This window comes from Prunus dulcis, chromosome 1 (genome assembly GCF_902201215.1).
Source record: "Prunus dulcis chromosome 1, ALMONDv2, whole genome shotgun sequence".
Classification (NCBI taxonomy): domain Eukaryota; kingdom Viridiplantae; phylum Streptophyta; class Magnoliopsida; order Rosales; family Rosaceae; genus Prunus; species Prunus dulcis.
The window spans coordinates 31,453,616-31,479,835 of NC_047650.1; the positions used below are offsets into that span (position 1 = coordinate 31,453,616).

The 26,220-nt window shown below is 37.4% G+C and overlaps 3 protein-coding genes and 1 non-coding gene across 4 annotated transcripts; all 4 read right to left on the reverse strand.

The window, feature by feature from the left end:
• Window positions 1-2,621: 2,621 nt before the first annotated feature.
• LOC117624532 (CHD3-type chromatin-remodeling factor PICKLE-like) lies at window positions 2,622-16,916 on the reverse strand. Its single transcript, XM_034355837.1, has 31 exons — window positions 16,729-16,916; window positions 14,909-15,058; window positions 14,496-14,633; window positions 14,242-14,396; window positions 13,842-14,003; window positions 13,255-13,499; window positions 13,061-13,156; window positions 12,837-12,973; window positions 12,546-12,758; window positions 12,360-12,467; window positions 11,978-12,028; window positions 11,789-11,888; window positions 11,473-11,615; window positions 11,290-11,393; window positions 10,885-11,023; window positions 10,602-10,771; window positions 10,407-10,473; window positions 10,206-10,328; window positions 8,928-9,037; window positions 8,753-8,834; window positions 8,086-8,283; window positions 7,513-7,663; window positions 7,310-7,415; window positions 7,023-7,097; window positions 6,397-6,458; window positions 6,222-6,298; window positions 5,390-5,520; window positions 4,354-4,726; window positions 3,668-3,797; window positions 3,493-3,566; window positions 2,622-3,333 (listed from the first exon to the last, which is right to left on the reverse strand). The coding sequence occupies exons 2-31, from the start codon at window positions 15,053-15,055 to the stop codon at window positions 2,881-2,883; spliced, it is 4,320 nt and encodes a 1,439-aa protein (XP_034211728.1). The 5' UTR covers window positions 15,056-15,058; window positions 16,729-16,916; the 3' UTR covers window positions 2,622-2,880.
• Window positions 16,917-19,060: 2,144 nt separating this feature from the next.
• TRNAF-GAA lies at window positions 19,061-19,133 on the reverse strand. Its single transcript has one exon. It is a non-coding gene; the product is annotated as a tRNA-Phe (tRNA).
• A 370-nt stretch (window positions 19,134-19,503) lies between these two features.
• On the reverse strand, window positions 19,504-23,056 carry LOC117615108 (cytochrome b561, DM13 and DOMON domain-containing protein At5g54830). Its single transcript, XM_034344112.1, has one exon. It carries the CDS (start codon window positions 22,629-22,631, stop codon window positions 19,917-19,919), a length of 2,715 nt encoding a protein of 904 aa, XP_034200003.1. The 5' UTR covers window positions 22,632-23,056; the 3' UTR covers window positions 19,504-19,916.
• Window positions 23,057-24,257: 1,201 nt separating this feature from the next.
• LOC117615747 (probable CCR4-associated factor 1 homolog 7) lies at window positions 24,258-26,066 on the reverse strand. The gene is made up of 2 exons (XM_034344887.1): window positions 25,701-26,066; window positions 24,258-25,573 (listed from the first exon to the last, which is right to left on the reverse strand). The coding sequence occupies exon 2, from the start codon at window positions 25,302-25,304 to the stop codon at window positions 24,480-24,482; it is 825 nt and encodes a 274-aa protein (XP_034200778.1). The 5' UTR covers window positions 25,305-25,573; window positions 25,701-26,066; the 3' UTR covers window positions 24,258-24,479.
• Between the last annotated feature and the right edge of the window lie 154 nt (window positions 26,067-26,220).

The window sequence follows — 26,220 nt, forward strand, 5'->3', positions numbered from 1 at the left end:
TAATAATTATATTGCTTAGAGTATAAATTAGATTTTTTATTTAATTAAAGTTGTAAAGGAATGTGTTTTCTTTCTTTTCTTCTATAGACTCTAGCTAGCTACTGCCTAGTGCCTAGTGCATATGCCTGCATCTTTATCTTTTCTAATATCTGATTTTACTTGCTTCAAATTATTGGCAACAATTTCTGAACTTTAATCCAGTCAACGTACATATCTTTTAAGTTTCAACTTCATGACAAATTTTATGTGTTCCCATCAAGTACAATAATTCCTGTGCAAATTCAGCGATGCATGTGCCTGTCTTTTTAATGCCACATCAACTGTAGTTCTAAATTGCTTATAATAATCCAAAATGTTTTCACAAATATTTTATTTTGAATGATTGTTTAGCAATACTGTGTAAATGTCAAACGGTCCGACCCCGTCCTTGTTCTTAACGTTATATATGGGCAAAAAAACCTAATAAATAAACTTTTTTTTTCTTTTTTCCTTATTTACACAAAGGATGCAGAAGACATGTTCAGGGCTTCATGCACGGATATCTAGCTAGTTCATCCTACAATTATTACGATTATGTTCTCATATCTTTCTGCTGTGTATGTCTTCCGATTTTAGAAGGATTATATTTGTAAATGTGTGCGTTAGGCTAGTTGATCGAGATAGTCTAGAGTAAATTAAATTATCACTTGTATTAAAGAGAAAAATAAAGACCAAAACTATCATCGCGCTAGGAAAATGAGGTAAATGAATAATTAAGAAAACTATATGACATATGGTGTTCTTTGGTTCACATCAAAGATCGAAAGAAGCTTAAGAAAATGACTGGTGAACCCTTGATGCTGCTCAAAAGGAAGAAAATGAAACGACGATTGAACTTGGTACATCAATAGTGGACCTCGAGAGCTTTTAAATTTATTCTCTCTTTCCGCTAAGTGAGACTTGATTAATTTACAAGGCATGAACATGATTAATAATAATATAAACTTGGCCAACCTGGTTGAGTGAGTATGGAACATGTGGGGCTTTTGATGACCTAGGAACGTACGCTTTCAATAGTGAAAGACAAGTACCCGTCATTAGCAACTAATTAATTTAGGCTAGAGATTGGAAGCTTCTGAGTTTTATGTCTCTACTTGAAGAATAATAACTTATGAAATCACAGAACTCACAATTAAAATATATGTAATGATGTAGCACAAGTGGTTAGAAGAGTTGATATCTCTACATTCGAGATCATGTGTTCGAATTCCTCCTCCCCCGATATCATTTGTGTAAAAAAAGTATATGTAATGTTATTCTGTTTGGCAAAACCACAAAATTCATCGCGTTTTTCACAATAATTAGTATTTAATTGTACCATAAGTTAATTTTTAAAGAGATATTTAGTGATATACCCATTTCTAGCACTAATATTCTAAATAAACCCTACACAATTGAATTCCTATAAACAAACCCAAAAAATGATAGCTAGCCTTATAGAATTTAATATTGATTATTAAATTACTTTGATGCCCTATTGAGTGCTTTGGGTATTTTTATGAGATTTTGGGGTTGGGCTTGTTTTAAGAAATTGATGGCAGTTTTGTAATTTATAAGAAGTTAAAAACTTTTTTGTTATGTTGTAAATGGGCTTTGGGTGTGTTTCTAAAGTCCATTTTATATAGGGTATTTTTATAATTTGGGCCCCCATATTGGGTATAATAGTGAATCTCCCATTTTTAAATGGGTTCATCAAGAAATAAAATTTGAGGAACATCATATATAGTGGGATTATGTTAATTATATTGTGGTGTTGGTAATAAATAATAGTGGTAGTTGCTACATCACTGGTGCCGGTGCTGTGGTTTTGGTACTTATTTGTACTAATATTATGATAATGTCAGCAATCAAACTAAAGAATCTTATGGTTAATTAAGTCTTAATGTTTAAGAATACAAGAGAGTTTAGGATTTTAGGCTCCTGTTTAGACAACGACGAGAGAGTTGAAATTTTGAAGACGGAAAGCAACTATCCTGTTGTTTTGGCCTACAAGACCTAAAAGAACAAAAATAAAAACAAAACAAAAAAAGTAGATAAAAATTTGGGTTATTATTTCAGACTCAGAGCAGTAGGTTTTCCAGGGGCCATGCTAGAAAACAATGCCTATGCATGTAGATATTGACGTAGGCCTTGACATTTTTATGTGTCAAATTGTTGGAACTACAGTTTGAGGCTGAAAGAAATGGAGAGGGCAGCCATTGATGTGATCGAAATGCTGAATTTCCTAATTTCCTAATTTCCTGCAACTTGGTCGGAGATCAAAAGCTACTCATGAGAAAGACTTCCACAAAACCGGATATCACTATTTTGTCATTCCCAATCAATAACGCCATGACAAACATAACAACACTTGCACATAGCATAACATTATTGATCGGGGATAGCAAAACAATGTTATCCTTGTTGCAACTAAGTTTTTCTCCATTCACACATGGATATGCGGTGTGCACATATCACCACCAAGTCTATCTCATGCCAACCATAATTTATCCTTTTCTTATTTTTATTTTTCAGATCCTAAGCAAGATCCAATTCCAATTTAACTGGAAGAAGTCAAGGAGTAATAATCTTGTACAAATCCGAAAAAGAAAAAAGAGAAATTTTTTTTTTAAAACACTATAGACAGTTGGGTCGGGCCAAAAGAACTAAAAGACTCATGATTGGGCCAGTCCAAGCAACTCCACAAATGAGCTTTTGCTTGAGGGGGGAAAAGTTACTCTATTATATGATTTAGAAGGTCCGGCTATTTTCAATTACTTTCTGCGGTATACACATTTTCATTGCAACACAAACAAGGGTACAAAGAAAGTAAGCCTACCAGCCTAGTATCATCACTCCCATTTAATCATCCAATACTATGACCTGCTCAGGTTTTTCTGCAATTCCCTCTCCCACACCATTTCCAGAGTTTCCGGCCAGATTTGTCCGGCCCAACTGAGGCGAACCCGAACCTGCAGGAGCTTGAACGTCACGATGTGGTTCTCTACTTTCCTCTTCCTCTTCTGGGTCAGGGTCTAAGTCCGAGATTGTATGTTTGGGTTCTGCAGCCAAATCTGTCATGTCAACGTCCGCCACAGCAGCATGCTTGTTGTCACCTTGATCAGCTGATGATCCGGGAACTACAACATTGCTCTTTGTCTTGGCTTGTGATTGCTTATTAGGATTGACTATGGGCTCTGCCAAATTAGAAGAATTCTGTTGCACAGTAGAGAGAATCCTGCTTATTTCTTCACAAATGGTTCCTAATTTGGTCTGAACTAATTCATGGGCATTTTCCTCCACAAGCTTGCACATCTAACAACAAAATAGCGAGAGAAAAACATAAACGAATCCATTACCAAATTTTAACAGCCATATTAAGAACAATATGAGAACATAAAATTTTGTTTTATACAAATACTGCAATCCCCATAATGAAGCCAAGATCATGCTCAATTAACAAAAATGATATACCTCATTATAAAGGTGAGGCAACTTCAATCGATCTGGATCGTTGTCACAAACAGCTGCGAAAATTTCTTCAGAAGCTGCAATTTAATCATCACCAAACTAATCAAGGACGGCAGAAGAAGTAGTTTCTCGTTATTGCTCTGCCTAGCAGAGGTTCATGAAACAGAAACAGACTTACTGATCTTTACTATTCCAGGCAACTGATCAACCGTTTGTCCATCAATCTCCATAGGATGAGGGCTTGACATTCTTGTAACCTTGGGTTCACTGTCAGGCTCTTCACTCGGAACCTCATTTGAATTTTCACCCTGAGAAAATAATTAATGGGCGACAGAAATTCAAGAGACAAAACGAAATCAGGTATCGTCACCCAATTATGAGTAACTAACTACGCATCTCAGATCACATTGCTACAATATTTTCCACTTAAAATCATGTCTACTTCCGTCAATGAATAATACACATCTAAAGCCCAATCTCTAAATGATCAAGGTTAATAAGATAGTACGGCACTTAAGACAGAGAATATAGTTTCTACCAACCTATCTCAGCTTTATGATAAAGTATTCAAACCCTAGCCACCTGATGGGTTCTCCAAAGAAAGGAGGTACACAGAAATATAACTGACCATCCTTGGGAAAAAAAAAAATTGTCAAGAACGCCCTTATAGATTGAAGTCATCTATCATATTTCATAAGCTTTAACTATATTCTTTTTGGACCTTATTTTACGATTCTTAACCATAATAATTGCACTAGGCATTAACATTTAATAAGGTAAGAATGGTTTAGGCTATTTTCATATAAGCTCCAACAGAAAACAAACTGGCGCGATATGCAGGTACCATGAGACATCATAACTTGCCTGTTCTTTCGCCAAATCTACATTGTTGCCTTTCTCCAAGAGAAGCACTCTTTTCTTGATAAATTCTACCTGTCTTCTCTGCATGTCTCTAAATTGATACAGCACAGACGAATCTTGATATAACTGTGGTTGGTTTGCAGCATCACTGGTTCCCTGGGCAACATTAGCTCCTATATCACTTCCGGTACCATTTTCACTAGCATGGTTGCCAGGTCCTTCTGTGTTAGCTGTTCTCGCACCATTTTGTGCTTGACTATTAGCTTGTCCGGGGACTGGTAGGTTTATAAAGGGAAGATTCAACTCTTGACAGATAACTTCTTGAAGCCTCAGGTCTTTGTCATCAACGATAGCTTGCCATCTTCCATATCCATGCCTTAACCAAATAAGCAAACAGTAAGTGAAAAGTTAACATAAAGGATTCATTCTGCATGTACTATCACGCAAAAAAAAAGCTCAGAATAATGTGTCCCATGACCAATAAAATAATTAGAAGAACGTCCTAAGCCAATTTATAGGTAACCTACAAACAAACGCAAATTGATCTAAACTAGCATATGTAGGAACATGGTACAGATATCTTTCCACTGAGGACTGCCCAAATTAAGCCAATCCACAACCATTCAATTTGGACTCAGTTTCAGCATAAATGACACTGCCCTTCAACTTCTAGATGTAGAGGAAGAGGTAGGAGACACCCCAAAAGAACAGCAGCCCTATTCTGATATTTCTAGAGTGACATATTCCTGGTCAAGTTATATATAAACCCTTCTGCCCATGTTAAGAAGTGCTTCCCCAAATTAGTGCAAGCACACTTTAATTGATTATCAACAACTGTACTGCTAACACAGACAATCCATGTATATATGCATGTGTGTTAGTGCAAACCTAGTCAAATCATTAACATCAACCTATGACGATATAACATGTAATGTTCCGCATCAGGCAGACAAGCAAAGAATAATTATTAACAGCAGATGCAATAGAGAATTACATAAAAGCACAGAACAACTGCAAATATCAAGCAGTAAGTTCATACTTTAGTACGGCACGCAACAATGTTAAATCATGTTCCTCTTTCCAAAATTTTCCACCCTTCAATCCAGGGTAGAGCAACAGGATGTCCTCTGAAAAAAGCGGAGCGCCTGGATTCTTTGATGCCAAATCCACCTATCATTGCACCCCAAAAAAAGAAGGAAAATTTCAAATCAGAGGAAAGGATGAGGTTGTTACCTTGAGTTGTGCAGGGATGCAATATTTATACATCAAATGAGAAGTCACAACGTCATGTATTCACATAAAAACCTTCTATATAACTAGATAGATTTTCTGAATCACTAGTTCTCAATTGCTTATATTCACTTCATCAATCTTATCACAAATCTGCACGCATCCTGTCCTGTAGCTTTCCCCAACTCTTCATAATTTTTCTATGATCATACTTTTTATTACAAAATTTGTACTTAACCGGTGATGCTTCCTTACCAACATTGTCATGTTATGTTGCCAGACATCTAGCATGTTAAAGACTGTCCATCATTATCATTGCTCAATCAGACCATATTGCCTTATCAACAATCTAAACAATAGTAGGCAACATAACATGCCAGATTGCACAGTTTAGTCATACTTATCAATTTTAATTATAAATATGATACAAATTAATGAAATCTAAACCTCACTACACTTGAGGAGATCCAGACAACTGCATCATCTAATCCACATTGCTCACTTGGTTAGGTTGTATCCAAATACCAACCATTTTTTGCTTAATTTACTTAGTTTCCAAAAGAGGAAATAAGAATAAAAGAAATCTATAAAACATATAGTGTAACAATAAGCATAAATAGAACTTGTAATTACAAGCTTACCCTTTGCTGCATCTGCATCAGAACAGCAATCCTACAAAGTACATCTCCTATTCTGAGCCCTTCTTTAGGAACACCATCTACAACCAAGGTCAGGAACATAAGCATATTAAGACTAGAAAGAAGCATAGAACATAAAGGGCAGATGATAATGACATGAGTGATAATGACTTATCACCTGAAAAGGTTGGGGAGTCAGTCATCTCTTCAGCTATGTGAGCCAAGAATAGTCTACCATAACTGAACAAAAAAAATATAAAAACTAAATAAAAATATGTAGGAAAAAAAAACAAGTAATTTATAAAAGGGATGTGCTGATAAATCGACGCTCATATAATGTGCCTTGTGTTCATGGGTAACATGCATAAACATATATATTAGTATATTATTTACTATGCAACACATTCCTAATATAACATTTTACAGTTTCTGATTACATTAAATCTATGGATTTTATTGATGATTACTTCTAGCACAGGGTGCGGATAATGACTTTTTTGCACGTGGCAATACACAGTACAATACACACAACTACTCAAGCAAGCATAGACTGATCAATGCATCTGAGTGATAACAATTTTTCCTAAGTTTTAAAGGCATAAAATTCTCAAAGAGCCTTGTCAGTGTTGCTGAGAGGATGCAATATTTTTTTTTTAATTTTAGCTACAATCACATGGATGACATATCCAGTCTGTCTTAGTATTTATCCCTATGTCACATCATATTTCATTAGTGTGATTCATCATTTTAAATCTACTACAAATGCCCTAATTAACAGAACAAAAGAAATGTGCATCTCATTACTTCTCTATTTCTTCAAATGTCTTCTGCTTCATGCGAGGTGTAAACTCTTTCCAGTCATATTCCCCAACCCCAAACCTGCACATTCCAAAGATTCTTGTCACCAATGCGAAAAAAAAATAACCCACTCAGACACATATGTATGAGACAATTTGAAACATAGACACATACTCAGAAAGACATAATCTGCAACCCCAAACATGTAATAATTTCCAGACATTCTTGTCAGAATAAAGTTATACACAATACAAGAAAATATATATATATATATACAATTTTTAAAACAAGACCTCATCAAAATTTGTACAAATGCGGCTCTCTGACTTTGATTGAAACCCAAAACTTTGAATGATCTTCCTTCTCCTTCCATCAAGGGAGGGGGCTCTGCACTATCCACTGCAAAAATAATTTCAAAGTGGCAACATGATAAGCAAGAGATATCAACTAGTTGTAATCAACTTATCGATATAGTACCATGACATGGAAAACATACCACGACTTCTCTTTTTGTTAGGCTTCCTCCCAGAAAGAGTTCCTGATGATGATGTTTCACCCTCCATTATGTCAGCTTCATAGTTATCATCCTCACCATCAGAACTTACATCTTCCAAACCAGCAAGGTCGTCATCTTCAACAGATACCATCTGAAAATTTTCCAAAACCTCAAGTTGATCCCCCTTCCATATATAAGGACTTGGATGTCTAGTGGCATTTTTTTATACAATAGATGTCTAATAACATGCTTTAACATATTGAAGAATTTTGATATAACACTTCAGATATAACATGGCCTCAAGATGCAAGCACACACAACCATACGCCTGATCTGGACGCCGGTGACGTCTCCGGCGTCATTCCGGGCTAAACCTGAGAGAGAGAGAGAGAGAGAGAGAGAGAGAGTAACTGAAAGAACATGTCATACTCTTGTATGACTATGCAATAGCATGGTGGGGGTTTCTTTGTTGTTTGTCTCTGATGGTAAAATGGGAAGTTCTGCATGAGAAAATTGTTGCACAGAACGATAGGGTACATAGAGAATTACGCTAGTGCAACTATAATGCAATACCTGCTTACGGCTTCTCTTTCCTTTGCCCAAAGCATTAAACTCTTCAACTTTATGCACTTCATATTTGTCTCTTAATAACTCTTCCCAGTAATTTGTTCTTTCGGAACTGTTCACGGTAGGTCTACTGTCCACGGCAGCCTTTTGTGGTTCCTCCTCTGCTACAGCCTCTGCTTCATCAATATATTCAAAATTTGCTACCTATAACACATGTGCAAGTTTAATTACTTAAAAGGATACCCCCATAAATCAGAATAGAGAAGAACTAGATAAGACAGTTGTAGATCATACAGAGCAATACTGCCTAGTGTCTACAGGACAAGTTCATATTTCATGTTGCCCTATTTCAAACTAAGGGATTAAGTATCAGAAATGCAGGGTCACATGATGAAATCAGATGGAAAGAAAATCCCAATCTAAACCTACAATTTCTGCATTCCGGCTTATACAATTGCTGCATTTCCAACAGTCCAATCCTATGAGCTACGACCCACATGTGGCCAACAGAGCTAAGGCCCAGGGGTATCAATGAATATTATGTTAAAACTACCAAACAACAATATCAAGTATGCTGCTATGGCAATTGAGCCTTGTGCAAATCACCACCAGCATGAAATGCATATCAAATATAATATGAAGGACCTTTACTATTTATATTGTAAAATATAACCTTGAAGGCCTTTAAAAATCCATCTTCATCTTCGTCGTCCAACATAGCCTCATCGTCCCCAGCTTGTTCACGATCAAGTAATCTATCAACAAAGAAACAGAAGAAACAAAACTTTTGGGCACATACATGTAAATGCTGTCAATCAAGTGAAACAGAGCAGGATATAGAAATTTACCTATCTATGGCAGCATCATCATAATGAATTTGACGGGATTTTCCTGCTTCATCATTTTCATCAACAAATAACTCCTTCGATCCGTACCTTATGATGTCATCTAACTCTTCCTAACATAAATTTAAAATCATTTAAAACTTTGATTACATTTTCAGGGGAAGATAATACTTTACTCCTCTTACTGCAGTTCTGTTATCTGACCATACATTCAACTTCTATTAAAGTAACTGCTAAGAAAAAACTTTAATATTGCAGCACCTTAGGTAAAGTGACAAATATATCAGAGTTCAATGAATTGACCAAATGCAACAAATATATGCTTCTCTTTTTTCTTTCAAATAAATCTGGCCTCCTTTCTTCTGGGTTAAATAACATTTTGGTCCTTGTGTTTTATCCCGTAACAATATCGGTCCCTTCTGCCTAATTGAACGTTAATATGCTCCGATGTGTGAGTCTCTGTGTGTGTCGCATGTGCCACGCGTGCACATTATTGCCCAAATTATACGGAAAGGGCCAAAATAGTTAACATATTACAACATGGACCAAATTGGCCAAATCGAAGACACAGGGACTAGAAAGGTATTTAACCCTTTTTTTGTCCAAAGAGGAAAATATATCATATTGGCCCTATTTGGTAATGGGTCTAACCTTCCACGTGATGAATCTAAGAACCATTGCACATGCAATGTATCCTAACTTCCTACATTCTAAACCACAAAGCATGTCTTCCATATTGATTAACCAGCATTCAAATTTGCAAAAGCATGCCTAAAAATGCAGTCATCCATAGTTAAAGAACCCACTCAATTCGTTAGCAACTTTTAATTCAACCTCTTTCCCACTAAAACCCAAGACACAAGAGTTTTCTGTTGAGTAATGACCATAGATCTAAACTTTTACTTTTTCAGTATCAAAGTTGTTTACCTTCAAATATACTTGAGCTTTTTCAGTTTCAAAATTTTCATTTGGGCGTACATCTCAAGATTATTGGCCTATTACTTCAAATTGGAATTTAGTTCTTTTTCAATTGAAAACCCGATAGGTTTACCTTCCAAAAGCTTCGGAATTGCCCAAAAACTAAACACTTTCTTTCCTTTCCATACAGAAAAATATATAAATTAATCATGACCTAAACTTCAGTATTCTGCCACTAGAGTAGCAATGACCTAAACAAGGGAATTGCTGCCATTCTTCCTGGATTCTATCATTAAGAGTCACTTTGAAAGTACAGCTTCAATAAAGGTTGCTGAAATAACGCATCCTAAGATATTTGCATACCTGGTTGATGTTTTGAGCCTTTAACCTTCCAACAACCAAATGCTCTAATACCATTTTCTTCTTAGTCATTTCCATCATCCGTTCTTCAATACTTCCTCGAGTTACTAGCCTATAAATCATTACCTGCAATGCCAAAACCACTATGCATTTTAAGAACCATAACCAATAACAAATAGATATCATTAAAGACTTAATTTCAACCTTGTTAGTTTGCCCAAGTCGATGAGCTCTAGCCATTGCTTGTAGATCAGCATGAGGATTCCAATCACTGCAGACCAAAGAATATTCTTGAACACAGATCCATAATATTCACAGTTCCATGATACTACCTTTTTTTAATGATTACATGAAGGTAAACTAAGAAGACATATAAGCAGTAAACCCAAAATACTTCACCTGTCATATATGATCACTGTGTCAGCAGTGGCAAGGTTTATTCCTAAGCCCCCAGCTCTAGTAGAAAGCAGAAAACAAAACCTGGAAGAATTTTTGGCATTAAATCGATCTATTCTTATTTGTCTCTCAGCTCCACCAACTTTTCCATCTATCCGTTCATACTGCCATTTCTGACCACAAAATAAAATGACAATTTTAAAATATAAATAAACTATTTCATCTCCAAATTATATGCCAATATAAAAGAATGTTGAGAAACATCGAAACATCTACACATCTATACTTTGAAAGTACAATAGTCTTCTAGCAAATCCAGCATGTGCTGAAATTGTGAATATATGAGAACTCTATGCCCTTGCTCCTTAAGTTTCACCATCATTTTGTCCAACAATTGCAATTTCCCAGAAGATTCCAATAGCTGTCTGTCAAACAGTAAAAGAAAAGTGGAAGCAGGTATCTCAGGAACTCAATGAACAACACCTCAAAATGCCTATAGCTTATTTAAAAGAATAATGTTCTCTAGATCAAGAAAATGCAGACTATTTTCAACACAAGCATAAGACTGAAATAATTTATCGCGACTTTACTTAAAGCATCAAAACAAATCACCAACTGTATGGAGGAAACCGGTGCCTCTGATAGACAGCATAAATGATCATATTGGAATTTAACAAAGAAAAAAGATTACTTGTAAGATTCATTTGAATCTTCTATGTCTGGTTCAACTCCCTCTAACATATAAGGATGACAACAAAGCTTGCGCAATTCCATGACCACGTTGATAAGAGATATCTGGTAAGCAACCACAATATTTTGTCAAGGTAGAGCAAAATGAAAAATACTTCAACTTCACAGGGCAACGCAATCTTACCTGTGCACCACCTCGACGAGTTAATATCTGATAGTTACGTGTCAGAATTGCTTTGTAGTACTCTTTCTGTTTGCTACTTAAATCAACACGTAATATAAGTTCCTTTTTAGGAGGTAGTTCCTTCATGACATCTTTTTTCACTCCTGCAGCCATTACCAATTTGCACACATTTCACCAAATGCTATTAACAATCTCAAAATTAATTAAAGTACAATTCTATTCCTGGAAGGAGTTTAAATTTATAACTCTCAGCAACATTCTCTTTTTCAAAAATAAAAATAAAAAAAGAAGAAGAAGAAGAGTTTAGGATTTATACTTCTAAGAAGATGAGGAGCCAACATTCTGTGAAGCCGTGAAATCTGCTCCTCTTGATTGATATCCTTAAACTCTTCCTGGAATTCCTCCAGACTTCCGAACTGCAAGTAAAACTCATCAAATTAAAAAATAAAGAGATTTTTTTCCCATCTAGCTAGATTCAATTCCTTAAAATTGATGTTATACTTACCTTCCCAGCATCAAGAAAGTGCATAAGCATAAAGAGCTCGTCCAGATTGTTCTGAAATTTTATCACATGTGAGATCACAAGTTTGAAATAGATAACTTCGATGCATGCAACAAATTTATTCAGGTCAGCACAATGAGAACAAACAAACAAAAAACAATCTGACTATTATTTGTGGTAGGGTACCCAGAGACCCCTAATGAAGAAGAGGATACAAAACCAAGAAAGAAATTATATAAGCTTTACACTGGACAGGAACTGTAAAACATTGACTAAAATGGGTCAAATTGTTTTTTAAAAAAAGGAGGATACTTTTTAGAAAGTATTTAAAAAGGGAAAACTAAGCAAAAACATATCCATAACACAAGACAATCTCATAACAAACCTGAAGAGGAGTTCCAGTCAGAAGCACACGATGACTAGTGCAATACTGCTGTAATGATGAAAATAACTTTGAATCCTTATTTTTGAGACGATGACCTTCATCAACAATCTGCGTATAGAGGTCAGCATTAGGCAGAAATCAAATATTGACGAGTAACAATGTGCACATGGAGCCACAGAATGTTACCATACACTCCCACTTTATCGGTTTTAGTGATGTTGAGTCTAAGTTGATCATTTCATATGATGTCAGGAGGACATCAAATTTGATCCTTTCTTGCTTACTTTCACTAACAATTTGACCAGATTTCTTTCTCTTAATCTTCTTGTGATTTTTGGGAAAGTAAAATTCATATTCCCGTATGACAGCACGGGCTTGGGCAGAGCCAACATACATAACCTGAACCAAGTGAACTTCGATTCAGAACCACACTTGGATAGTGATTATAAACAAGATAGATATTTAATTGGTACATACAACATTCATTTGAGGTGCCCACGTTGCAAATTCACGTTCCCAATTTCTCAATGTTGAAAGTGGAGCCACCACTAGATGTGGACCAACTTTCTCTTCAAAAAGAGATGCTAAAAAAGCAATACTCTGTATAGTTTTTCCTACAATCAAATAAAACCCAAACCGATGGTAAAGTCCAGCTATCATGACAAAAAGGAAATAAACGTCTAGGATAAACTAAGACTTACCAAGTCCCATTTCATCTGCAAGTATCACGTGAGTTTGTTTGGACCAGGAGAAACGTAAGAAGTTCAACCCTTCAAGCTGATATGGATGGAGTGAGCCTTTAGTTGCACCAAAAAGCAGATGATCAAATTAACTACCATAGGAAAAGACAAGCATACCAGACTGCAGAAAGAACATAGAAGAGAAAATAATGTACCTCCAGAAAGAAATTCAGGACTATGTTCATACTGTTGAAACTCTTTCTGCTTCTTTTTTGATTCCATAGCATCTTTAAGAATGCTCTTCTGCTTACTAGACAACATTTTACTTTTCCTAGACTGAATTCTGTTGAATCTCTCTATTTCCGGCTGAAATGCAGATATGTCCGACTCTGATTCCCAATAGCATTCATCATATGATAGTTCTTTCCACTTCACTAGATATTCTTTCTCATCATCTCCCCTGCAGCATCCAACAAGTAGCATTACATCAACAACTTAAATTCCAGGACAGCATTCAACTTGCTCCAAAGCAGAACGATATATGTTATTACAGGGGAGGAGAAGGATGACCAGAGACTCATCAGAAACTCAATGGGAAACATTATCTGAAGCTTGCTGTTTTCTTTTTAATCAGTAATCTTATACTTCACATAGCATGCTTGAGGTCTTCTCTTAAACCCTTCCCAAATTAATTCAAATTTCAGATAAACTGAAGATACAAAAGATACCTCAAGTAAACACAATCAAAATACAAATTATTTGGAACTCAATAATGACAAAAGATGTTTGAAATAGGTAAAACCTGCAGGCCAGAATTCGATCAACAGTTGTCCATTCAGGTCGAATGGCGACAAAATCATCCTCAGAGTTATTACTTGATTCCATTTGACGATGGAAATTCTTCACTTTAGTCTTCAGACGTGGATGAGCTTTGAAAGCTTTCACGAACTCCTTCTCTGGAACCCTGGAGGAAAATACATGTAATAGAGTAAACAGAAACTCCCAAATTGACAAAAGGTCAGAGAAAATTTAAGTAAAACAAACTACCAAAAGAGGAAATACAATTTCCCAAATAAAGTATTAGGGCAGGTTTCCAGAGTCAAAGAACTTTATTGTAATCTGTTATTCTTGACAAGAGTTCAAACAAACGTTGGCCAAATTAAATAAACAATAAAAGCTGAAACCATTAACCAAGACATTACCATGTGCAATGCAAATAAGAGAGTTCCTTCCACTTCACAAGATATTGTTTTACAAAAATTTGCTTCGAGCCCAGCTTTGAGGCATCACTATCACCAGCCACAGTAGGGCGCATTTCACAGTCCAAGATCTTATCAATATCATTTAATGGGCTTACCTGCAAAGAAAGAAAATTCAATTCTCAGCTATCACCAAAAGCATATGATCTGTAATCCGTTTAATTGAAACAAAACTGAATTTAGAAAAGAAACCATACACATTCAGGGCATCTCCAGTTGCCAGGGAGAGGAGATCTCGGTGGTGGAAGTAAACATTTAGAATGGTAAGCATAACTGCATGTTTCACAGCACAAAAGATTCCCAGTTTCGCCACAGGCTTGACATGAATTCTCTTTCTATTGACCCCCAAAAGAGAAAAATATAAGCAAAGTCCTTGTCATAAATGTTCTACATAGAAAGGAAACATGAAAACACAGCAGTTTTGAAAGAGTGATAACAATCACCCACAAAAGGACAAAATAACAATAATTACTTCAAATTTTGAATAGAAAATATAAAACATATTAGAAAGTAATATTTTCTTTCAAATATCGAAACTAAATATAACTTCCATCATACTAAAGGTTAAAAAATACAAGAGAATAAATAATAAAATAAGTAGAAAACAAACCGCATCGCTCCTAACAATCTTTTCAAACTTTTCCTCAGCTGTCCCAGGTTTTCTAGTTACAAAATCGGCCTCATCATCTGATTCATCAATGTTGTAAACTGGCCTTCGGTCTGACCTAACGCGAAGCCTCTCAACCAAGCTACTCATATTCTGCAAGCAGGGAGTGGAGAGATCTATTGAATCAGAAGCGGGTGATATTATCGTAAACCCTAAACCCCAAACTCAATTTATGTGACAGTATAAGGTATCGGAAAAAATGTATATAAGTACTGCCAAATGATCAACTGTATTTAGCAAGGTGCTATTATCTTTAACCAAAATGGCAAAATATCAATTGTCATGAACTAAACAGATCAATGATTAACCAGAAAATTGAATACAAGTCCTAAACGGTAAGGGAAGAAAAATCCCAGTAATCCTACAATAAAGAAATTACTTCAACCCACCCATCTACAATAAAAGCGAGGTTCTCTTGGAAAAAGTAATTTGATTATTCAATGCAATGCCATAAATGGTGAAAGAAATAAAGTGTAAATGCATATGTACATACATAGCTACATTGTACAGATGTACATACAGGTACAGTTATACAAACGACTACAAATTTACACATGCATGCACAAGCACGTCCCCATACATAGAACATCATAATCCACTAATCAAGAACGTTCAAGCGATCCATATGTGCTGGGAACAAACTCATAAAAATTCCTCATTTATAACAACTGTGTCATTTTTCTTATAAGAACCAACATAAATAACCATGTTGCATTACGTATAATCACACAATCAGCAACACCTCAGTTCTCAAATTGCTTACCCTCGAATAAAGAAACCCATGCAATAAATAAACTTAACAGCTTAAACTTCAAGTGACCAACCCCACATTGAACACACCAAACAACAGCACAACATAAAAAGTGGTACTCAAAGGCCAGTATCAAAATGACCCACATGAGAATTCCCATCGAGAAAGCAATATATAATGAAAAAACAAAACACCTGTTTGTCAAAAACAGCAAAACAACCCTACGAGAGTGAAATTCACAAACCATTCAAGGGTTTATTGGACATAAAATTCAGAATTCCCCACCATTTATTGGTTGGGACTTGGTGGACTGACGTGAGTTAGAAAAATATATACTGAAAAAGTACAACCCCGCTTGTCAAAACAGAAAAACAACACTACAACACCGAAATTCACAAACCAGGGTTTCCTAGACAGAAATTTTGAATTCCTCCACCATTTCTTGGCTAGGAGGACTTGGTGGAGTGATATGTGTTAGATAAAAATACAGTGAAAAAAACACATCACCCGTCTGTCAAAACAGCCAAACAACCCTACATACAGGACCGAAATTCACAAACCATTGGAAGGGTTTCCTAGACAGAAAATTTTGAATTCCCCTCCATTTCTTGGCTAGGAGGGCTTTGTGGAGTTATGTGTGTTATATAAGAATACAGTGAAAAAAACACAATACCCGTTTGTCAAAACGGCAAAACAACCCTACAGGACCGACAAACCATTTGAAGGGTTTCGTAGACAGAAAATTTTGAATTCCCCTCCATTTCTTGGCTAGGAGGGCTTAATGGAGTTAAGTGTGTTAGATAAAAATACAGTGAAAAAAACACAATACCCGTTTGGCAAAACAGCAAAACAACCCTACATGACTGAAATTCACAAACACCATTTGAAGGGTTTCTTGGACACAAAATTCAGAATTGACCCACCATTTTTTGGTTAGGACTTAGTGAAGTGATGTGAGTTTGATAAAAATATGTAAGCCAAGCCACAATGTTAAGGAAAGAGAAGGAGTTACCGGAGCTCAACGGATCTGGGGGACCAAGTATTTCGAAAGTGTGCCTGAAGCCCCCTGAACCCAAACGCCCGAGTTTGGAGCGGGTTAGAGAAATTAACAAAAATTAAAATAAAATGAAAAAAGAAAGAAGAAAAGCGGTGTAGAGAGGGAGAGAGAAAGAGAGTTCTGATATTCTTACCCCCGACACTATAGCATTTTTAGCGTGAAAACACTGTTTGCCTGAGGGCTTTATAAAGCTTTAATCGTGGTTTGCATGGGAATATTAAGGTTGATCAGGGACCTTAAGGTCTTTTTACGTTATATAATTAGAATACCATGGTCTTTTTACAAGGTAGGTGTTGGACATTTACCTTGGTTTTGGGGGTTAAAGTATAATTTGGTAAAAGTACAAGGGTACGGATGATTATGCCGTCGTGGTCTTGGTACATGCATCTTCAAGAACTCTGGGTGCATTTTGTAATAATTGCATAATTTTGTGGAAAGGATTTTATAAATATACCTAGGTTTTTTTTTTCTTGAAAGATATAGCTTACATTTTTATCTTATCTTATGACCCTTACAGTTGAAGTTCTTAATTTAGAAAGAGAGCATCTCGTTAAAATATGAATTTTTGTTGTAGTTAGTACATAATTTGTGAAATGTCGATCATTGAATATAAAAATAATTTCATACTATAATGATTGGCTATTCATAATACAACGTCGTTTACTTATTTATAATATAACATTGTTTATTTTTGTCTTCTTTTATGAACAATCACATTTTTCGAACAGTATAGCAGTAACGGCTAGTTAAAAAGATACTATCTAGAACAAAGATCGCACGACACGTTACACTTTCCAACACACGTGTTGTTACTTACCTCACGTGCAAAAATAGTTAAAATTATAATATGTCATGTTTCATTTAAAACGTATCTCACTGTTATCATTGACACAACGCATTAAAGACATAAAATTCTTGTCATCAATTACAAAAGTTTGTTGCTTCATTTGCGAGTTAAAATACAAATTGTGGATGCAAAGCATAACTTTCAACAACTCTCAAAGATCTATGCACAAGTGTGATTGGTGAGCAATTGAACATTGTAGTGAAGAAGATGGACATGGGCATTTTTCTCACTACCCAAAGAAAAAAACATGAACATGCCCGAGGGACAAATATAAGTTACTTAAAACATTGGGGAGCACTTTACAAATACCCTAAAACTTTGAGCTTTTAAAAAAGAAAAATTAAAACTTATTTCATATAAAATTGTGCGTCATGTTTGAGGGGTGTGTGTTAAGGCTCGCATGGAATTGAAGGAAAGAAAGAAGGCAAGCTCATCAATTCGATTGGATTCTTTTTTGAGATATTTAGTGATATATCCATTTCTAGCACTAATATTATAAATAAACCCTATACAATTGAATTTCTATAAACAAACCCAAAAAAAACCCAAAAAATGATAGCTAGCCTTATTGAATTTAATATTGATTATTAAATTACTTTGATGCCCTATTGAGTGCTTTGGGTATTTTTATGAGATTTTGGGGTTGGGCTTGTTTTAAGAAATTGATGGCAGTTTTGTAATTTATAAGAAGTTAAAAGCTTTTTTGTTATGTTGTAAATGGGCTTTGGGTGTGTTTCTAAAGTCCATTTTATATAGGGTATTTTTATAATTTGGGCCCCCATATTGGGTATAATAGTGAATCTCCCTTCTTTTTTTGTTGTTGTGCATTTTGACAAGTGGACTTCATGCAGTGCATGCACACACACATCAGATGCGAACGTTACTTATGAACTTTCTTAATTTTGTTTGAATCCTAATCTGGAATATATCTAACGGCCAGCGATAAAAGAATCTGACATTTATTTACGTTTCGGAAATATCGCATTTGCAACAAACTCAAACTGGTTTGTTTTTGTTCTAAAGGAAAATTTGAAAAAATAAAATAAAAAACAATCCCCAAAATAAATACAGAGGAAGCACCCAAGTGAGGTTTGAACTCAAGTTGACTTTTGAAGTTGTGCTCCAAAACAAAACATTTAGTATGCTATCGCCCATTTCAATAGAAAATGTCATTAAAAAAAAAAAAAACTCATACAGCCAAAAATTAATTTCCAATTGAAGCAAAAATAATTACTAAAATTCAGAATGCCAAGATAACATGAATGTTGGAAATTCTCAACCGTTGATCTAGTGGGCTCGCAATTGCATCAATGGCTGGTAGTCAGCCACCAGCGCATGGACGAGTGTTCTAATAGCTAAAGAAAGGCCCAAACTATTAACGTAAAAAGCCCATATGAAAATATCGGACTGAAGAATAAGTGGAAAACTGCCAAAAACAAATGCGGTGAGCGTGGATCGAACACGCGACCTTCAGATCTTCAGTCTGACGCTCTCCCAACTGAGCTATCCCCGCAATTGTGAACACAATTACTTCAAAATCCTATTTAGTCATCGTAAATAGTTATTTTCTACTTTACTGTCAACTTTTTTAAGAAAAACTAATTATATATTGATTTGAAATATACAACTCCTCTTATTTGTAGCAGAATCTAAGTTCAGCAAAACCAAATTATAATAATAATTGAACAAACATCAAGGCGTAAGAGAAGAATTTTCTTTTGGCTTTGTTCTTTTTATGAACCTCAAAAACACACAACTTCGCATTCATCAAATGCAACATCTAACCAGCCAGGAGGCTTTTTTTGCTTGTCAATGATAGACTCAAAAGCAAGACCAAAAACAACAAACATAGCCAAAGAGAAACAGTAAACATCTGATGCAGATTGCAAGTATAGTGAGTGCAAATCACTTCCATTTTTCCATTAGAAACTCTTCTTCCAAAGGCATGAGAATTACTTTCACATATCTGAATTTTAAACTAAAAGTCCTAGTACTGTGCCACGCCGTAACCCGACTCTTCGGTTGTTTGATAAAGAGGCAACAGATAAAATGATAATACTGTGTAAAAAGATGTATCAAGTATACAAAGTGCATGGCATGGGGTGAATAGTCTTCAAGATGAATGGTTGGAGCCGAGGGTGGTGATCGCCGAGTAAACCTCCCTTACAAAGCAAAAAGGCCGTTGAAGCAACTAAGCACGCAAAACAGGCCTTCTATTCCCCATATATGTGAGAAAACTCTCAAAATTGGTGAAATGTAGAAATTCATATCAAAGAATAACTATCTATCTACCTATCTATCTGTTCAGAGGCTCTAATTGAACTTCCATTCTTCCTGAAGTTTGTGATTCTTTCTCTGCATGCACTCCGTTCGGGCTCAACAGATCAACAGAGTCATCTTCCTCCAGGTTCCCCAGCACCCAATTGCTTCTTCCAAAACTTCTATCCCTCCTTTGTTGTTTTTCACGGTATTCAAGATACATAACTATCAATGCACCAATCAAGAACCAAATTATTAAAGCCCAATTAAGTCCATGAACATTTTCACCGTCATATCTATCTCCTAAATGCTTCATTCCACTGAACAGTGCTGCAATGCCTACAACAAAGGCACACCTTCCACCGATCACATGAAAGTACTCCCAAAGAATCCTTTTAGAGGAAACCTCCTCTCCATGAGCTGGTCTCTTAGGCCTTAGGAATGCATTCACTGGTTGTATACACGCCAAAAATATCGCAGTAATCCCAAACTTAACATGCAATGAGCTGACATAGAAACCTCGAAGTTCAGCAACAGCAAAAAGAAGGGCAAGCAGGACGATTACCAAACCTGAGTACTGCAAATAAACATGAATCTTGTACCACCCATCACCCTTAACATGTTTTAAGTATCTAGCCGCCAGTATTCCACCAGGAAGCAACATACCCCAAGCGAGAAACATCATAAATCCATGTACAGCTAATACCGGCTGTAAATCCTGCTCCGCCTCTGCAGAACCACGCATAAGAAGTACCCTAATAGGCCTACTGCTCGTAACAAAATGCATATTTTGTTCACTTAGATGCTCATCTGTCCATGTAGAACCCATTGCCCAAATAACTTTAAGAGGAGTAGTGCGATCAATTATGTTTCTACACTCCGGTCTATCACTCTTACCACATGATGGATTCAAGGGGCGGGTGAACTCGAATGAAATGATGCCATTTTCTGACCTGCACCTCACATAAGTCAAATTCTCAATTGTTGGATGCACACTCGAGGCATCCTTTCCATCAATCCAATAAGTGTTTACCCGCCCTTTGCCAATGTTATCAATCCAACCCACATAAGCATAGCTGTTTACCATTCCCCTGCCAAATCCTATTGCCAAAAAACCGCTCTTCTTCTCACCACGAACAGCAATAGATATCGACTTTTCTGACAATGTCCAAAATAACGTAACTTGCTGATCATCCAATATAACACTGTTATTATACATATCAGGCAGACCCCCATCAACCACCTGCACTCTATAACCCATTTTCTGCTCATAAAGAGATTGATAATACACTTGGTCTGGAGTATTCCTATCTGGTTGCCAAACCAATTCCATGGGACTGGCTTGAACTCCTTGAGCTTTAGGCCCTCCTGCATAAATAGTCTCGGTCACATTCCTCAGGGTAGCATTCCCACCAAGCGGGTCTGAAGTAATGTAGAGCGCAACATTGTGCCCTGCTTGTATAGAAAACTTGACAGGCACCCCTCGTTCCACTCTCAACATCGGAGCCTCTTTCTTGTTAATGTACAAAACCTTTGAAGGGTTTGGAGGGTTTGGATAATGCAATGCCGGGCCAGAAGTAACCACAAGTGGGGCATTGGCATCGGCGATGATGAGATGTTGGTCCTCCTTGTCTTCTGCATCCAGTGGACCCAAACAGTCATTCACATGCTCAGAAACATTCAGCACCAAATGCCCAAAAACCACAAGCCTTGGTCCCCCATGGTTTTGAGGAAGATAGTGAGGCTGAAGAAGATCCGGGGGCCTTATTGGCCCCAACGCCCAAATCACCGTCATTTTCTGTGTATGGTTCACCGGCAAATCGTACTTCTTGTCGTCTGATATCAACGGCCTCTGGTACCTAATGAACGACACGGCGTCCCTCCTCTGCCCATAAACTAATTTGGTATTGTTAACCTCGCTATTCTGGCCAGGCCCTTCGTATCTCGTATCCGGGCAAACCCCTTTCACCTCACCATCCTTGTACAACGTACACTCGCTGTACTTTGTGATGTAAAAATCATTCACAAACGGCAGGCCGTCCTCTTTAAACCCGGTGACGGCGACATCAGCTCCAAGCATGAGCTCCGAAGTCGAGTTCGGGCTGGACCACCCAAAAGCCATGTAATTCATAGTCCCGGTGGCGGCCTCCAACCCAATATCAATTATATTCTCATCAGAATTCAATGTCCATCTAACCCTATAGTTCTTCGACAATACCTTACAGTTCTCCAACATAGTCGGCTCGGTGTGGACCCGACCCGTCCCGTTCCCCGAACCGGTTGCGCTCGACGGCGACGGTGAAGGAGCCGGGTCGGACGATCCGCTTCTGAAATCGCCGAGAATCACGTGTCCGAAGTCGGAGGCGGTGGGGCGGTCCCACACGGCGAGGACCTGGATCCGATCCCAGGTGACATTGTCCCTCAAACGCACCGTAAAGCTCGCGCTTTTGTAGGTCTCGTTGAGTTTCTGATCGGAGACTACGAAGCCGGCGCTGAGGTTGGTGAAATCGGGAGCGGCGGCGCCCCACCATTGGACGTCGGAGCCGGGGAGCATGTCGAAGTCGGAGACTTTGAAGGAGCAATCGTCGATTATCTTAATTGAGCCTCGGAGCTGGTGCTGTACCATTTTGAATTCGGACTCGGAGTTGACGAGAGGGCTGGTCTTGGGGCAATTGGAACCCGGATCGGCATGGCAGAATGTGAGGAAGAAGAGGCTGAAGAGAAACCCTAGGATGTTGGGTTTGCGAGGCATGAGGGGTGCGAGATCCGGATCCGATCGGATCTATTTTGTGTGTGGGTTTGGATCCGAATCACTGGTTCTATTCTTAATATGAATTCAGAGATTAAAAAGGGATAGAGAGAGAGCGGAGGAGGGAGATGATAAAATCACCTGGCGGTGGTCGGAGAAAGCGGATGTGAGGCTCGCCGTCGATGAGCTGTGTCCTTTCTTTCTGTTGGGTGAAAAGAGTAACGAGAGAGGAAAATGGGGTGACTCGGTCGGCAGGAACAGAAGACCGAGAGAGCTCGACGTGCGTGAGCTTTTCATAAAGTGGTTTGCCGAGTTCTTTTTTGATTCAATTTCAAGGAACAACTTTATTTCTTTATTTCTCTTTTCGGATCCGAAACATAATAGCGTGCCAGGTGTTTTCTATTTCTCTAGAAAATTTTGTTTTTATGTATTTTGGTTGTTATTTCTTTCTTATTTAAATAAAAAGAGAATTTGTAACTCAAGTAGTATATTAAACTAATCTATAAAAGAATATAGTTTGACACAGGAAAGAAGGGTACGGACATTGTAACACTAAATTGCTTATGGAGTTACATTGCAGCTGAATTTTGGGTCGCAGATGCTTCGTGGGGAAAAAAAGGAAAAAAAAAAAAAAAAAAACCTCGGAAATGCCAAAATATCCCGAGATTTTCGCAGGATGTTCCGGTGGAAGCAGCCCATTTGAACATCGTCAACGCCGCTCAACGTAGACAATGGGACTAGCCAATCAGCAAGGGAGACGCTTCCTCATGGTTACTAAACTCAAAGTGCTTTTTTTTGTTTGTTTTTTGTTTATGCAATCGGTGGAAGCAGTCTTGATTTGTTTTTGCAACACAGACAGAGACTAGAACATCTGAAAAATAAAATTTATGCGGTCACTCTTATACACTTGGGATTCTTGTTTAAGAATGATGATGAACTGCATTTGTCATACTGTATGCTCAGCAACAGACGATGACAATAACAGAGGAGTCTTACAGCTGATTCCTATAGAAGAGTGATAGTGTAGCTGCTGCTTCTGCAAGCTTTCCCCCATTCCCGCCCACTGTCACTACTCTGTCCAAACTTCATAAAATTGGTGAGTCCTTCAACAAGATTCAACTCGGCATCGGCCTTTCAAAATCATGGAAATAGGTTTGTGACAAATGGAATTACAAAGTTACAAGTAGCATAAGACACTAACACTGAACAAAGTTCCATTCATTAAAGGAAATGACATGATAAAAGCAATCTTGAGCAGATGAAAGGAAAAATCTCCAGCTACAATATCACCGTGCGTAAGATAAACATCACAAAGACAAGGACTCTCTTTCTTTTCCAAGGCATCTCTCATTCAGATTCACAAACAGACTAGAGCTAAGTCCAGCAGCCATAAGTGAACACCTCTGCCCCCAAAAGATACATAAATAGCTAAATACAAAACCACTGATGATTGATCAAAGAATAAGTAGCACATCTATATGGTATCAAATAACTGTTAACTTCTATAAAGTTCAAAAATGTTAGAGATAGAACAAGAATGCATCGATCTGCTGCTGCCAAGAACGAGGCAAATGATGATGCAAAGGGGCAATACAGCACTAGAGTCAAATTAGTGAGGAACAAAACGCATTGAAAGAAAACGTCATGAACTTTTATTGAAACACTAACTGCAATAATATACAAGAAACTCGGGGCTACATAACCGGTTAAGGTTTCTGTTACAAGCAAGCAAAGAGGAAAAAGTTAAAACTAAAACAACAATTCTTTTGCGAAAGTGTACAGAGAAAACTACCATGTCTCACACTCGAATAGTCTACAAATATCCATCAATCTTTTGACAATTATTTTCTTTCAATTAGTACTCTGTCCATTCTCAACACCGAGACCATACAATACACCAGCATATTTCTCAGCTGTGCCACCGAAAAAGGTATCCCTCAATTTCCTAAAAGTACAAGCTGTAAGCAAACTGTCTGAGCCTGCTTGATGGCACACACCAACTCTTTCCACTTCCAACAATTCTGCAAGCTTGTTCAACCCACCATGAAGGCTATTGCAGAACTTCATCAAATGCTTGATATCATATACCACTGGGAAGAAGGCCTTGATCAATTCAAAGAAACCCGCTTGGGAGTCGGGCAAACTCAGACCAGTCAATAGCTTAAGCAAGTATCCAAAGTCATATCCACTATGAAAAGTAACCCAATGCACTTCAGCATTCAATACAACCCCCGAGGACACCAAAAGCTCACCAAACCGCTTCACATCAATTCCCTTCTCGTTGTTCTTCTTAAAATCAATCCCACATTGCCGCAGCAACTCAATCGAATCGCTAGCAAAGATGTCTTCGCTTACATTGAACTCACGGAAATTGAATTGCCAAATGTATTGGTTCTGGGTATCGAGATCAGGAAGTTTACCATTCTTGTCAGAGAAAGTGAGACCCAATTGAATCAATTTCAACATATCGACATTGTCCTTCAGGGTCTGGTAGTTATAATCATTGATGTTCTTGAAGGCCCCCACCGGGCGAAGAACCACACCGGGGAACTCGGTGTCCATAGCAACATAATTATACGTCCCAACAATCTCACGGATTATAGCAAACTCTTCATCAAGATTATCACTCCACACTTCTCGGATTTGAATCGAATCCCCTTTCGGTAAAATCGACATTTCCAATATATCAAATCAAGCAACAGGACGATAAATACTATTAAACCCAGATCTGTAACCAAAGCTTAAAGAGTTCAAGAACTCCCAAAAGAGAAAACCCCAACTTGGTTCAGTCCAAAACGACGGCGTTTTAACGCTTCAACCAGATCTAGACCAAACCCAACAGGTTTACAATAAAGGATTAACAAGCAGTCAAGAACCTCAGAACCTGAACTGGATCTTACGGATTGAGCACCAAAACGACAGCGACTTTGTGATTCCACTGAGATCTGAAACGAAAGCGATAAGAAAACCATAAATCAGCGACGAACAACAGCACTTAGCTATGGTACAAGGCAGAACCTAGTAAAGCAAAGATAATTGGAGAAGAAACTCGGAGTAAGTTAAAGATCTGACCTTTGATTTGTGGAATTCAGGCCTGAGATTAACAGATCTGAGACTTGAAAACAGTGATTTGGTCTTCTGCGGATAAAACTTATAGGTCAACGGACCCAGAGATACAGAGAGCGAAGGGACTGGGGAAGAACGTGGTTTGAGACCTTTACTAGGGTGGGTTCTTAACGACTGTGAGGTCGCAGCCGAAAGGAGAAAGTGATGTTGCCAAGGAACGGATGAAGGCCACGAAACGCCGCCGTTTTGCTCCCCAAATGCACAAAACGACCACGTTTCGTCTTCCCGTGCTTTGTTCAGGATCAATAATTTGCCTTTTGTCAAATACTGATGAGGGATAAGATTAAGCCGTAATCTGATAAAATTTTATGAAAAATATCCCAGAAATCAAAAGTTATCTCAACTCTCTCACGTGGATTTATTTGTAAAATCATGTCATGCAAAATATTCATGCAGTTTAGGTTGAATTAATGCAAAGTATTGTTTTAAAAAATTGAAAAAGTTTAACTTTTATGCATGTTTATTG